The sequence below is a fragment of the Caloenas nicobarica genome, chromosome 3 (genome assembly GCF_036013445.1).
Source record: "Caloenas nicobarica isolate bCalNic1 chromosome 3, bCalNic1.hap1, whole genome shotgun sequence".
Taxonomy (NCBI): Eukaryota; Metazoa; Chordata; class Aves; order Columbiformes; family Columbidae; genus Caloenas; species Caloenas nicobarica.
In genome coordinates this window covers 67,447,802-67,462,376 of record NC_088247.1, presented here as the reverse complement: position 1 = coordinate 67,462,376, position 14,575 = coordinate 67,447,802, and the positions used below count along the sequence as shown (strand labels likewise).

Below are 14,575 nucleotides of genomic sequence, written 5' to 3'. Positions count from 1 at the left end.
TAAAGGGACAATATACATAACAAATTCAGAGTAGAGAAGTTGTCAATTTGCAAGAAAAATTTGATGTTTTTCTGTAAAATGAAAAAAGAATCCAGCCTGCAGTAGAGACAGATTTTCTAAAAACCCTAACCAAAGTGTATGGTGTATAACAAGACGAAAACACTAGATCAGAATTCTGGTTTTGAGAAGAGACTGAAAAAACAGGATGTGGTAGAAAACCTATATTTATTCTCCTAGTTCCTGTTGCAGTTGAGGAGAAGGCAACTCGGGGAACTGCAGGTTTTTCAGCCTCATCTTGCTCTCTGGAAAGATCATGGAGCACATCCTGTTGGAATTCATTTTCAAGGTCAAAATGACCAAAAGTTAATCAGGAATATTCAGCTTGGATTCACTAACTTCACAGCCTTTTATGACAAAATTACTGTCTCTGTGGATCAGACTGACTTCAGTATGGCCTTTGACACCATCTCCCACAGGACCCTCCTCTGGAAGCAGAGAGAATGCAGGCTGGATAAATGGACTGTTATATGGGTTGAAAACTAGCTGCATTACCAGCCTCAAACACTAGTGATCAAAGGCTTGATGTCTGGCTAGCAGACTGTAATGAGCAGAATCCTCTAGAGATTGTTGATATTTGAGCCCAAACATCTTCAACATCATCATTAATAGCATGGATGATGACAGAGAGTGGCCCCTCAGTAAATTTGTGGATGACACTAACATAGGGAGAGTGGTTGAGACACAAAATGGCAGACTTAGTCCAGAGACACTTTGACGAACTCAAGATTGGAGGCAGCAGAAACATTAGGAGGCTCAACAAGAAGTACAAATTCTGCTCCTTCTCAGTACAGGCTAGGAAGGGAATGGCTAGTGTATTTAACCTGGCATCTTCTATAATCAAGACATCGTGAATAAGGCAAGCCACAGCACTGGCCCACATTAGAACTGTGAACAACTGACTTAAGTTATTTTATTATCCTCATCTACATGGTGCTGATGAGGCCACATCTAGTGCATTTGATTCTGCTCTGTCCGCACCTCCCATCGAGTTCAAGAAGAAGGAAGTAGTCAGGGTCTGGTGTAGAGTTATTATATAAAAATGTTTAAGGACCTAGAGTACATGTCCTTTAAAAAGATGCTGAGGGAGGTGTGCTTGTTTTAGATGGACAAACAGGAAGCTAAGGGCCAGTTTAACAAAGGCCTAAAGCTATTTGGTATATAATTAAAAGGATGACAGAGGTAAATGCTTGCCAATAGTGCCATACAATACGAAAAGGACAATGGTGACAAGCTGAAAGTTGAAGGTTTAGATTGGTCATTACAGAAAACCTTTTCAGTAGGAGGTGGTGTACCACTGCAATTGGCCCCCAGCTCAGCTGTGGGATCTCCATCTTTTGAGGTTTCCAAAGCCATTGCTGATCCAGCCCGTGGCAACTGTCCTGCTTCAAGTGGGAGGCTGGACTAGATGACTTTCAGAGGTCCTTTTAATGCAACTTCTCCATAAAGAATGCCTAAAAAGCACCAACCTGAAAAAGTATAATCCGGTCTGTAAGCTTGTCCTCTGTCTCTTCCACCAAACCAACAGTGGGGATGCTGCCTTCAACAGACTCCAGCTGTCTGGTAAGTTCCTGGTAATCTTCATCCAGACGCATCCAGGTCTACAAGCACAAATTCTCCGTATATATCACGCAAATTGAATCTAAGTATCTAGAATTTCATTACTTGCTTTCTGAAAGTGAAATCAGACAGCTGCATGGTTCTGAATGTACAGAAATAATAGTACAAATGTCCAGTGGACTTATAAGATGACACTATCTCTGTGTCAAAGTCAAATTTTGGTTAGAACAAATGGGTAAAGGTGTTGTGTTCGCCTTGTCAGCTAAAGCTAAGCAGTTCTTGTAAATTTACAGGAACACAACTTGTGTCACCTGAAGGTCACAACAGTTAAATAGCAAAGTTTACATGTAGTCTATCAGTGCCTTGTGTGTATGACAAAAAGGACTGATGTCCATCAATTCTTTCCAAGCACAGGAAATAAACATTCTAGAATATCCTAGTGGTGGATCACGATGGCAGTACAGAAATGAACACAGAAATTCTCACCTCTAGAATGTATTCCAGCTCCACACCCCGTTTATGAGCCAGCTTTAATATAGCTGAAGCTTGTGTCATTAGCTCTGAATGTGACCGAGTGTCCTTCAAGAGGGAAAAGCTACTCATCTTCCTAAAGAGCGTTTCCGTCAGGATCATGTGAGACTCCAACCCCTGAAAATATTCCTGAGAAATTTGGGTGTGAGGGAGAGAGTAAAGAGAGAATTGAAAATAGAAAGTGCAATTGTTACTCAATTCATCACCCCTAAAATGACATATTAAGATAATAGCAGTACGATCATCTGTTGACATAGAATTAGGCAAACTTTTCACTCCACCAATGTTTCACAAAATCCAACACGCAATTTAAAAAGGACAACAGCCTTTTTAAAGAAAGAAAGAGGTGATACTTTCCATGCAAATTCCGTCCCAACTATCATTCCAGAAACAAAAATAGCCTAAGTCAAATATATACCACCAAAAATTCTGCCGAATAAAAATATGTGGAAAAGTCTTGTCATATTTTGTGGGTGCTATTAGCAAATGTAAATTTATGCTGGAAAAAAAAATGGAGTGGTGGACTGAATTGCTATGTAGCATGAGAGAACACAAATAGGAACTTGTTATTAGAATAGGGAAGAAAATGCGATCTACTTGGGTTCACCTTCAACAGAGCATTTGAAAGTCATTCAGTCAAAACAGTTAATTGATTCCAGTTTAGAATACAGTAAGTTTTAACATATCCTGACTTAATACTTGTCCACCATTCTGAAAAGCTCCTGAACCTTTAGGAACAGAAGGTTAGCAATTCACTGTGACCAGGCTTATAGTCATGATTAATCCTGAAATACATTACAGTTTCTTACCTTATGTTTGTCAAGTAGAGACTGAACCTCTTCCTTAGAAACGACAATCATTTTCTGGTCACCAGCCATCTTTTCTTGGCCTGTTTCTACCAGGTCAGCCAGGTCTTGCAAAGCCCGTTCATATTGCCTCTTAAGAGCCAGATTCTGATTCAGGTCACTCCGTCTGGACCCAATGATCATCATCAGCTCATCATACTTATCCTTGGGGGCAAAAAGCAGCAATGGTGATTATTATTTCACACCTTACATGCGTCTTCCTAGAAGCAACCTTACTGTCCCTGTATTCCTCTGTGAATACTAGCAGAATAACATCTATTTCCAGCTCAAAAAGATTGTGCAGGTGTATCAACTAGATCGATAAATTAACCACCCACCATTTAAAGAGAAAAAAAATAAGCAAGACGTGCAACTCTTTCAAGTGCTTACATTTGGTAACAAAGTTATCAGAATTCCAAATGCTTGATTTAAGTAGCAAAAGAGTAGGGTGATTTGGCTTAAGCCATCGAAAACCAGATTACTGTACAGCTACGGCACACTGCAGATGCTGTTTACATTTTGCTTCTTATAATGCAGAGACTTGGATGCATTCCATCATGGCTACAGATTACAGGCATCTCAAAACCAGATCTGCCCCCCTCTCCTGCCCTGGTAGCTTGCTGGTAGCAAGCAAGATACATACAACCTGTAGCAAAGCCCATATTAGGCCTAAAATAACAATATAGAAAAGTGTAGAAAAAGTGCAGCGTTTGTTTCAAAGTGTGCCCATATTGCCAAATCACAAAATGAGCCAAAAAGAACATTTTTTCCAGTTCCAGCTACAGCTGGCTCTCCTTGCTTTAAAAGACACAATTGTGAGAAGCACAACTGTCAAAAAAGTAAAAGGAAGGCGTTTTCTAAAAACTGATACCATGGGCTGGGGGATATGTACACTTAACCTGACAGGAAAAAAATAAAAAAGGCAGGAGGGTCTGAGAGCAACAGGATAAAGAACTGGGCAAAAGACACATTTGCAAAAACTTGGTCATTCATTTTTAATTGACATCACTGTTTTGTTGGCTTAATAAGTTTATGGTCTAGTTTCAGCTATTTTCTTTGCTTCCAATTTATTATTATGTCATTATGAAGGGTAAAATTGAGTCATAAAACTCATTGATCTTCCTTAAAGCATTTCCCCGCCTCAGCACCAAACTGCTCACAAAGGAGTTTCAACAGCCTTATAGAAGTTCTGGATCAATTGCTCATATATATCCAGTTCAGAGAGCGTTTAGATAGAGTCCCACTACTTAGGTGTGTTCAAAACCTGGTCTAACTGAAAGTATGTAGGAATACGTGATATGTTCTAGTAAAAGCAGAACATTACCAGTTTCCCAGTTTCAGGTCACACTTCACTATCTATCCCCTCTCGTTCCTATCTTTTTTTTTTTTTGTAATGACAGATGTGAGAAAGAACTAAAGCCCAGATCATGAGACACTGTCAACTTTCAGCAAACATTTATGTTTACATGTTTAACTATTTGAACAAGGAGTCAACAAGAACTGAAAGAAAACATGTTTTCTTGTGGTTTTATGATTAATACTGCTAGCAATAGAGATGTTAGAAAATTTGAAAAAGCAAAGTAGAAAAACCAGGTGAATCAGAGAGAAAACAATCTGTTATACAAATTGAAATGCTTTTAAATATGCTTTGCTAAACTGCCTTACAAACAGCAAAAAGGAGCATACTAATGCCTTTGATATAACCAGACATGTCTAGGATAGAACTTACGAACCATACCTGGATCTTAGACAGCTCTTGCACAGAAGGTTGGTCAATTTGTAGCTTGTCTACACGCTTCTTTAATTCATTGATTCCAGCCTCTAGTTCCTTCAAATCTTCTTCTGCCTGCAGTATGACCTGTATTTGAAAATTACATCATTTAGTTCGAAGGTTTAACAACAGTACTATAGCCGCCATATGGTAATATTCTTTCCTGTTTTTTGCCTGAAGTTTTAATCAGTCTTTCAATCTGCTAAAATTTTAAAGGATACGATGAAAAAAAAAAGTATTAATTCAAAGTTGGGAGAGCCCAGCTTGTTTCTTAAAGTGAAATACAATATGGCATTATTTTTTTTTTAATAACAAGCTGTTTTAGTATTCTACACTATTTTATACCAAACTTTGCTGTGAAGTTCCATGCTTTAGTTATACAGTACAAGCACAAAAGGACTACTAGTTGTTCTAACACCTTCAAGTATTCTTTTTATTAGCACTCATTCTTGTCGTATCTGAGCACCAAGAAAACAACCATCACGGCAGAAGATATGAATGACAGCAAAGAGCTGTGCACAGTTCCCTTTCAGGACCAGGATATGTCCAAAATTACTGTCAAGGAGAAGGACTTGTACATCCCCTTTTGCACTTGGAAAACTACATCTTAGGAAAACAGTTTGGTATTTGCAAGTGTATGCAGGTAATAACTCGACTTTTTCAATGGAAGCTACAAGCTTTCCTGGGTCTTTCAATGTAGGAGTCTCTGCTGAAGTAGTGCAAGCCGTAACTAAGTTAAAAGTACAAGGTAGGCTCCTGTAGTTAAAAGTCCTTTGTTAAGGTCATTTCTTGGAAACTGCCTATCCAAATGTGCCTAAAAAAATATACGTGGGTTGAACTCCTGACTCCTGATAATGCAGGGTATGCACAATACAGTCATTAAACTTAGACTTCATGCAGTTAAGTTACCCGGCTGATTAAAGGCCTTATTTCTACTTTTCCAATCACAGCTTCAACAAACAGAAACAGTTTTAAATTTGAAAGCTTTATCAGCAAAGGTAGATGTTGAGAAAAAAATCAATTCAGTTGCTTTTGTTACCGTGTTGTTTTCCTATTTGGCAGTTAATCATACAGGAGTTAAATTTTAGCAAGTTTTTGCATCATGGAGGACAGAAAAGAAACACAAAGCTTGCCAGCTCACTTATTAATACAGGAGACTTAAAAATCCTTCAAAATTTGATTATCAGGTATACAAAGCCCAATATTTCTGTTCAGCTGAAGGATAAGTCTCTTCCTCTCAGTCACCTGCTGGCACCAGACATCAGTAGCTCTTGGGTAACTAGAAACATCTGTAGAAAAGAGCCCTTAGCATACTTCGTTCACTTTTCTTATTGACAAAACAGAAACAAGGAAAAAGGATATATTTTGTCAAAATAAAAATTAATTAATCATCATGCAATTCCTGATAAAAACAAAACTATTGTCTTAAATTAAAATGACTAACAGTCAAGATACAACTATAAACCAGTGCAGAAGAAAGGCCTTTGGTTTTTAATAAAGTGTAATAGCTGAAACTTGAGACTTTTTTTGGTTTGTTGAACTTTTATATCTTTGCAATACTGCCCAGTGTAGGCATAACTAGGTCAGCTGGGAAGATAAGACAGACACTTTTTTTTTTTTACATTTATAAACATGTAGTACACTCTTGGAAGTACTCATTTTCACAAACTTTATGTGAACATGTACATTCTACCATAAAAAGCAACCACTCTGTAGAATCCACTTATACTTTGAATGGAAACTTAATGTCTTCACCCTTCCCCAAGTACTAGACATTTGATAGTACCTGCATTTGTTCTGTTTCTGATCTCTCAGCTGCCTCTGCTAGTTTCTGCAGAACTAAGTATTTGTTATCAGCCACCGACGTAAACAGGACCTTCAGATCATTCTACAGCAGACAAAACAACAAATTATAGCCAACCACAGCACAAAACATCTGAAAAATATTTTGTGTTCCAAAAAGTTTAAGCATTACAATGTTACAATGTCAGCACTGAGCCATAAAATCTGTTCAAAATTGGAAGCACCAAAATTAGCCAGTGCAAAACATTTAACATTGTTGAAGATCCATAACTGGATATATATGAGCTGAAAGCTAAAGGAACTTGTATTCAGAACATAACCTGTCAACACACTTCTGCTTTTGCCTTACAATTAGGTGATTAATTAACAAGGTTCATTAACTTCATTTAACAAAAATGTTATTCTTGTGAAGTTTATTCAATCACATATGCTTGTAAACAAGCTAGGCTTTACTTTTTAAGGGAAGCTTTCTTCACTACAAACTTGAGTGAGTATAACAAAGAAGTAAACAAGGCTTCAACATGTTACAGGGCTAACTACATGTGACAATTTCTAGATTACCTTATCAGACTAGACATATAAATATTACGAAACATTTTGCCAAGCTACAATCAATTAATTTTTTATTTTCATGCATTCATCCCAACCAAAGTTTATCAGCACATTTTTCTAAGAATTCCAGCATTATATAAGGGGTACATTATTGGTTTTTTGGTTTTGTGTTTTGTTTTGTTTTCCCATGCAGTACTTCTTTTAAATACTAAATATCTCTGGTATAACAATAATGCACAGGATTCTAATCAATTTGTCTGCTTTCTTCAGCAAAGAAAGGCCTTTCATTGAAAAATGTTGAAGATTTTTTTCCTGTCTACTGCAGAGGAAAGGTTACGGTCCTGTAGTAATAACCTATGTCTAAAGACACCAGGAATCTATTTTCCTTTTTTTTTTTTTTTTTCTGTAATTTATGTTTTTTCATTAACACTAAACCACACTGGAGGTTTTATATGATAATAATAGGAGAGAAGGTAGAAACCAAGTAAGATCTGAAAGCATTTCTGAACTCTGAAAAAAATTCTAAAAGCACACATTTCTCCACTTATCTTCATTTTTTCTGCTTTGCTCAACACAGGCAGCTTGAGATACAAGCTCTTATAGAGTAACGGGACGGCTTAAAGATGTTCAGAAAGGCTGGAATCAGTATTATGTTTTCTACCTTATCTCAGCTAATAAAAACAGTGTACTCTGTCATTTCCAAAATTATAAAATAAATAGAGTGTAACTCTAAAGTTGTTTTTCTCTCATTTGAGAACAGAAGTTAGCCAACAGGGTGAGAAAGCATGGGATGATCACTTTACAATAATTGCATGAGTTCCAGAAGACTTCTAGAAGAGAGTTTGAATTTTGGATCGTGATTTGGGTGCCAAGGTTTGCATAGCCTATGAAGAAGTTTGATTTTTCAATAAAAATCTGTGACAACCTTGTTCTTTTTATTTGGTACCAAAAACTCTCATTGCTTTGAGAATCACATCCTTTATATCCCCATTTGATATCGTACCCCTGTTACCTCCTTCAGATGGGCACCATACCTTGAAAGTCACTATTTGCTGGAGCTGTCCTTTCATGTGATGGCATCTCTGGTTTACTACTGACTCCAGTAAGGTCAGTCTTCTAAGGAGACAATCTAAAGTGTCTTCTATAATATCCCTATTATCACAATTCTCAGGAAATATCTGAGCAAATAGATTCTTGTTCTTGTCCATTTCTTCTGTTATGTCTTTGATTTCTTTGGCAAGAGACTGATTTTATAGAAAACAAAACAAAGTGATAATCAGACATTATGGAAAGCAGGCAAACACCACTGTAACCATTGTCAATTTTGCAGTGATGTGGTTTTTTACATTGTTACTACACACACACTAGCCAAAGTTATGCAGCTACGGCACCTCTGTTAGTAAAAAGACCTCAGACTACTCTGAGGAAAATAAGTGCTGAAACAAAATTATGTAGACTCATAGAATAGTTTGGGTTGGAAAGGACCTTTAAAGGTCATCTAGTCTAATCCCCCTGCAATGAGCAGGGACATCTTCAACTGGACTGGGCTGCTCGGAGCCCTCTCCAGCCTGGCCTTGAATGTCTCCAGGGATGGGGGATCTACCACCTCTCTGGGCAACCTGTTCAAGTGTTTCACCACTCTCATTTTAAAAATTTTTATCTTTAGATCTAGTCTGAATCTACCCTCTTTTAGTTTAAAACCATTACCCCTTGTCCTATCACCTCTTTCTCTCTCAACTCCGGCTCCTTCCCTTCCCCTCCCATCTCTTTCTCTCCCTCCCCATTTCATGTTGAGGAATTTGTACTGATTCTATATCCCAGAACATTCCACCCTCTTTTTCACTTCATTTCAATTTCAACAATGTGTTTAGCAAAGAAATTAAACAGAAGACAGACTCTATGTTTAGTTCTCTTCTGATCAGGCAAAATTTGGGTCTGGTGCTGCTTTCTGCAACCTTCTCTACATGGTCAATAAAGTTACTTCTACCAGTAGCAGCATACATAGAGATTATGACAGCAACATGTCTCTTATCCAGGATTCTAACTTTTTTTTTTTTTCTGATCACCACATAAAATGCATCCTTATTGGCAATTTAAAGAAAGTCCTATTCATGGATTCCTTACCTCTTGCTGGCAGAGGTATGTTTCTGTTTCTTCCTCTGGCAACAGAGCTGTAGCAACAAAGACCTGCTCTTCCACGCCATCTAGCCACAAGGAGGTGGCTGTGACACCATCATACAGCTTCTGTTCAAGATGCAGGCTCTCCTCCACCTGTCCAGCCTGGGCAAAAGGAACCAGACAAGTCCAGAGGAGAAGTACAAGATACTCTTTCTAACATCTAATATTTGGGAAAGGGCTGGATATCCAGGTGGGAGCTAGAAGCAATTTCATTCTAAGTGTGCTAGAGGACGGGTGTAAAGATAATTGAAACATTACCTCAGGTGACACATCTTCAAAGGCCTGATTCAATTCAACCAGTATTGGTGACACTAAGGATTTATCTTCACCCTGTCCTTCCTCCTTATACAAAGGCATTCCAGATATCAGTCTGTTTGGTCTGCTATAAAACTGCTGAGAGAGGAGCATTAATTAGGATGTTTCTAACCTATATAGGATACAAAATTCAGCGATACAGATTCTGCCACTGACTGAGGACAATACCAAATTATGCTCATGGTCCTCCCATGACTGTTCTGTGTCATGAATATCTTGACTAAAAGATTGCTCAACAGGAGGTTCACTAGAAGTGCAGGATAAATACTTGTGGCCAGAATTAGCAATAATTTGTTTTTACTGAAAAAATAATTAATTACTGTTGAATGAATACAAGATATTTCGAACTTTGGAAGCTGATTTGAATGTAGTGTTATATAAAGAACAGTGGGTCTGGGTCTACTAACAATAAAATGGAGGATGTATGTTAATATAGAACTTGGATCATCCCTGGTTTAGTTGATTAAACCCTGTTTCTTTCAGTAAAAATTCTGTGACTGAAATCACTTGCTTCTTTGTCACATATCCACTAAGACCAAAAATTGAATGTAACTAACAAATTCAAACTGAAAAGATCAGTTTTTCATATAAGTTCTTGCCAGAGTACTGGTCAATTCCAGAGGGATGATTTGTTACAGAATTATCCTGGGTCAGACAAGTAGATCAAAATTTTGTCTGAGCCCTTTCTTCTTTTCTAGTTTATTCACCTGAATGGTAGTGCAATTAAAATCACTTTGAACAGGACCAGTGCTAGTGCCAGTATTTAATGGCTTTAAAGACGTCACAAAAATAAATTGTTCCATATTCTTTGTATTAACTACATCATCTTAATGCATCTGCTATGCATATATTGTAATCTCGTGTCGTGATAACTGCTTTCATAGAGAAAATGTGAAGACAAATTAAAAATAGCTACCGGCTGTTCTTGTTCCAAAGCTTTCTGGAGCAGTCTCTGCTTAGTATTGAATTCCTGGTTCAGGCTTTCCCATTTCACCTTCATCTGTTCTTCAGATGATGGCTTCTCACCCTCCAAGCCTAATTCCTCAGAGAGTGTATTAGGCTTCTCACTGAATGGGAAGATGCATAAAGGCTTAACAAATATGAAAGTTGTAACTCTATAAACTATTTCCTCTTTCAATCAGGAAATTCTGCATTTAAATTCAGTGCTACTTTTTAAAGCTTTGATTTATTTTTTTCAGATAGTAAGACAAAGGCTGGTTTGTAACAGCGAGAAGTTCTTGTCTGATGGGCTAAAATGTACTTTCTAAGAAACTACTCAGAGTTGCATGCACCTATATTAAGTAAAAAAAACCCTCAAAAGAGACTGAACATATACTACATTGAAATGTAACCTTTAAACGAACATTATTTCAAAGCATGAAATTTTTAAAAAGATTTTATCTGACTCCTTCCTCACCTCCTCTCTCAAAATGCCAGACATATCCTAATTTTTTAATGCAGGACAAGCATATGAGTTTGGCTTTGGTTAACAGTGAATGACATTCAGCATTTTCTGTTTGATTTTTTTTGTTTGTTTCTATACTATAACATCATGTGACAGAAGGAAGCCTCAAACAATAGGAGGTAAGAAGTACTTTCTGGCATTATAATAAACAAAAACCCCAACAACAACAAAACAAATGCAAACAAATTAACACAAATACAACTGAATTAACACAAATGCTGAGGAAAAGTACTTACTGAGTACAGCTTACATTCCCTATGCGTAAGTCTTAGTTCTGCTGCCTCCTGAACTACCTTCATGTTCTAGACCTTGCTGAAGGAGCCACAAAGGTACTCATTACTACTGAGATACATCAAGGAAGTATTTTAACTAAAGGGTTGAGTGTTACTTGATTCTTAAGCTGATAGCGTTCCCGCTGTTTTCCTCTTTCCAAAAGCTTTCCCTTCCTGCTCCCTGAAGATCCCATCAGCAGTATTCTTCTGCCTTGTCTAGGGCAGAAGTCTCTCTCGGTCAGAACCAAGGCTTTTGTAGACATCCACTTCTCCCCCAAATGGGCAGGTGTACAAGAAAATATAGATTCGAGATGAAATTTGAAATACAAAGCTTTGAAAATAAAAGTATTTACTAACTGCAGGAAAAATAAAATTAAGCGATTAGTACCTCATCTGGGAAGATCTCATTACAATGGCAGACTACAATGCTTCAGAGTTTAGCTATGATTCACACCAATGCTGGACCATAAAGCTATAGTAACTGATCCACTGCTTGTCTAATGAGTCCTACTAGTTTGTAATTTTAGTGTGCTACTCAATAAGACAAATAAAAAGGAATTTCAAAATGCTGAAGATGATTTGTTAGCACAAACCAGTTTTTGTAACTATGTCATCAGACCCCTGAATTATAAACCAGGACTCCAGGTGCTATAGAAAAATTACAAAACAAAATTTAGAGGATTATATGCAGAAGAGGGATGTAATCATAAGGATGACAAGGCACAATCATAGAACTTCACAGAAGAACACATGAAAGCACACCTTAGACATAGGCCTTCTGGAGCACCTTGCTGTGTTAGGATTTCTTCTCCACGGCACGCTACCGACCGAAGCAGATTCTTCTGCTCTTCTAGCTCTTGTTCCAGTTCCTAACATACCAAGTTACAAAACCAAAACAAACCACAAGCAGATTGTTATTCTCTGGGAAGGACAAGTCTACATAGTATAACTGTCGTGCAAAGATAGCTCAGCTATTTCTGATATGGCTTGCTTGAGCACCAAAAGCAGTGCAAAATCTCCACTCAGGGACACAGAGAAACTGGGTACATAAACTGGATTGTTGAACTAATTGACTAATGCAATGCAGTTTCTAGAATGTAACCTAGTGAGGATGTTTGTGTATCATGCAATGCAATATACCTTGTAATGTGTGTATCTTTGCTTATAAAGACAACGTTGATTACTGTTTTGAGCAAATACCATCATCTCTCCTTAGAATAACTTCAAAGGTTGCTTCAATTTAATTCTACTCATGGGCAATGGAAGTGATAAAGTGAATTCACCATGGTCATCGAGGAAGTCTAGTCTGCCTGGCTGTTACAGATACAGATACAAAATATTGAGCTCAGATATATCATTACAAAAGCACTAAGAAACTTGGTAAAAATTAAGATTTCAGTGGAAACACTAACACGAATGGCTCAGCTACACTGTTAAGCACAACCTAAAGATGGGAGTAAAAGAAATGCAAAGCACCAACCTTCTGTTGCTGCAGGGTGTTCTGTTGTTGCTGTGAGCGTGTGGTTCTTGCTTGTGCCAGCCATTCTTGGACACTGGGGCTTTGCGAGGAAACAAAGTCCAGATCGCTCTGCTCCTTTTCTTGTAATGAACCCTGCTTTAAGAGAAAGAAATAAAGACTTCATAAAATCTCTTACACTGCTAGAAAGCAGGTCCAGCTCACCAACTGAAAACCACATGTAGTGCCACCTTCCACCTCTCAAGTTGCTGGCTCACAAAAATTCTGAAGTGAGTAATGACCTTAGATTTCTGACTTCAACTGGTCATTCCTTACCAGCAAGAAAGCATCCCTAAAAATGTAAAAATAAAATGTGCACCACTGCACTTAGCAGAATCAGGGACCAGAGATCAGAGATCATGGACTGATGCGTTTCTGAAGACTGTTCTGATTTTCCTAAGAAACAGCATTGATCTGTAATGGAGGGTGTAGCTTTAACCGGCAATGCAAGGAATCAATGGGTTGTTTCTGCCAGGCTTTTAGTCTAATTAAAGCCTTTTTTTTTGTCTAACTAAAAACAAGAGAATGCTGGTTGTCCTTCTGGTCAAAATTTATTTATCAAGAAGTATGCAACTCTATTCATGGTTGGCAAAAACAGTCAGTTAACAGCAGGTTATATGATGTGAATGGTAAAGACAATAAGAGAGACCAAACCACAGAATGTTATAATGGAACAGAAAAGCAACAGTCCCTTCTCTTCATACTTCTATCATTATGTTTTTCCAACATGAGTGATTAGACAGGCTCTTTGTGTAAACAAAGAAAGAAAGAGCAAATTCCTTAATAGTTCCAAAAATTGCTTTATGAACTTCTTGACTTCTGAAATCCCTGTTGGCTGTAAGTATAAATTATTTTAGCAGCCAGTGCATTCAAATGCAGGGATTTTAACACACTAGGCCTAATATTAAAGACAGACTTGTAGGTCTGGCTACTTAGATGCACACACCTTCTGGATTTATTTAATATTATTTTCACTTGCAGACACACAATGAGTGTAGAGTTTGTGCCTTTTTTTTTTTTTCAGCTTCAAGAGCTAAAGCTGGGGCTTAATTCCTCTCCCATTTTGTCTATATATCTCATTTTTGTAGGATTCGTATTTTGCCCATGATTCAGCTCTTAATATAAATAGGGTAAATGTGCCAAATGGTTCAGACATTACAGAATTCTTTCCAAGACAAAAACATGTTCATATTCCACCATCCAGAGAGCCTTTGTCTCAAATCAGGCAGAGCCCAGCAGGGCCAAAGGTGGCTGAGGAAACCCCTTGTACCTCACCTGATACTCCTCATACCAACAACTGGGATGGACCTCTGCCACCAGTGTCCCTGGCATCAAGCACTGGAATAGTAAAGTTTGGCTAAATAGTAGAAGTTAGGTGTAAGATTTCAGTTTTGAGGAATAATAAGTATACTGGAATTGAAAGGACTGATTAGTGTTAGAGAACATAAACTGTAAGAGGAACAAAACAAACAAGCAGGTGTCTAAAGCTGGAAGGAACAATTAGCTCTTGCTCTATGGAATAGCTTTGTTTCAACTAAGGATTCGGCTTGCAGACAAACCGTGATACTTTGTAGGAACAAGTTCCTAGAAAAGCTGACGTGGTTCAACCGTGTGTGAACAAAGTCATTACACAAGATCAGATGAGGCAAAGAAAATATTATGTGAGGGATAAAGAGGGGCTAGAATTTTAATTTTTCTATTAAAAATGAG

At 37.7% G+C, this 14,575-nt stretch overlaps 1 protein-coding gene across 2 annotated transcripts in view; it reads right to left on the bottom strand.

Moving 5' to 3' along the window:
* Positions 1-14,575, bottom strand: part of SYNE1 (spectrin repeat containing nuclear envelope protein 1) — a 295,209-nt gene that overhangs the window by 69,618 nt on the left and 211,016 nt on the right. For both annotated transcript variants that reach the window (XM_065632672.1, XM_065632669.1), the window contains 11 exons: positions 12,830-12,961; positions 12,112-12,218; positions 10,529-10,679; positions 9,556-9,690; positions 9,244-9,399; positions 8,154-8,363; positions 6,551-6,652; positions 4,732-4,851; positions 2,958-3,158; positions 2,104-2,277; positions 1,527-1,658 (listed from right to left, as the gene is read on the bottom strand). In XM_065632672.1, the coding sequence (XP_065488744.1) occupies positions 1,527-1,658; positions 2,104-2,277; positions 2,958-3,158; positions 4,732-4,851; positions 6,551-6,652; positions 8,154-8,363; positions 9,244-9,399; positions 9,556-9,690; positions 10,529-10,679; positions 12,112-12,218; positions 12,830-12,961 (1,620 nt within the window). The remainder of the gene's footprint in view (positions 1-1,526; positions 1,659-2,103; positions 2,278-2,957; positions 3,159-4,731; positions 4,852-6,550; positions 6,653-8,153; positions 8,364-9,243; positions 9,400-9,555; positions 9,691-10,528; positions 10,680-12,111; positions 12,219-12,829; positions 12,962-14,575) is intronic.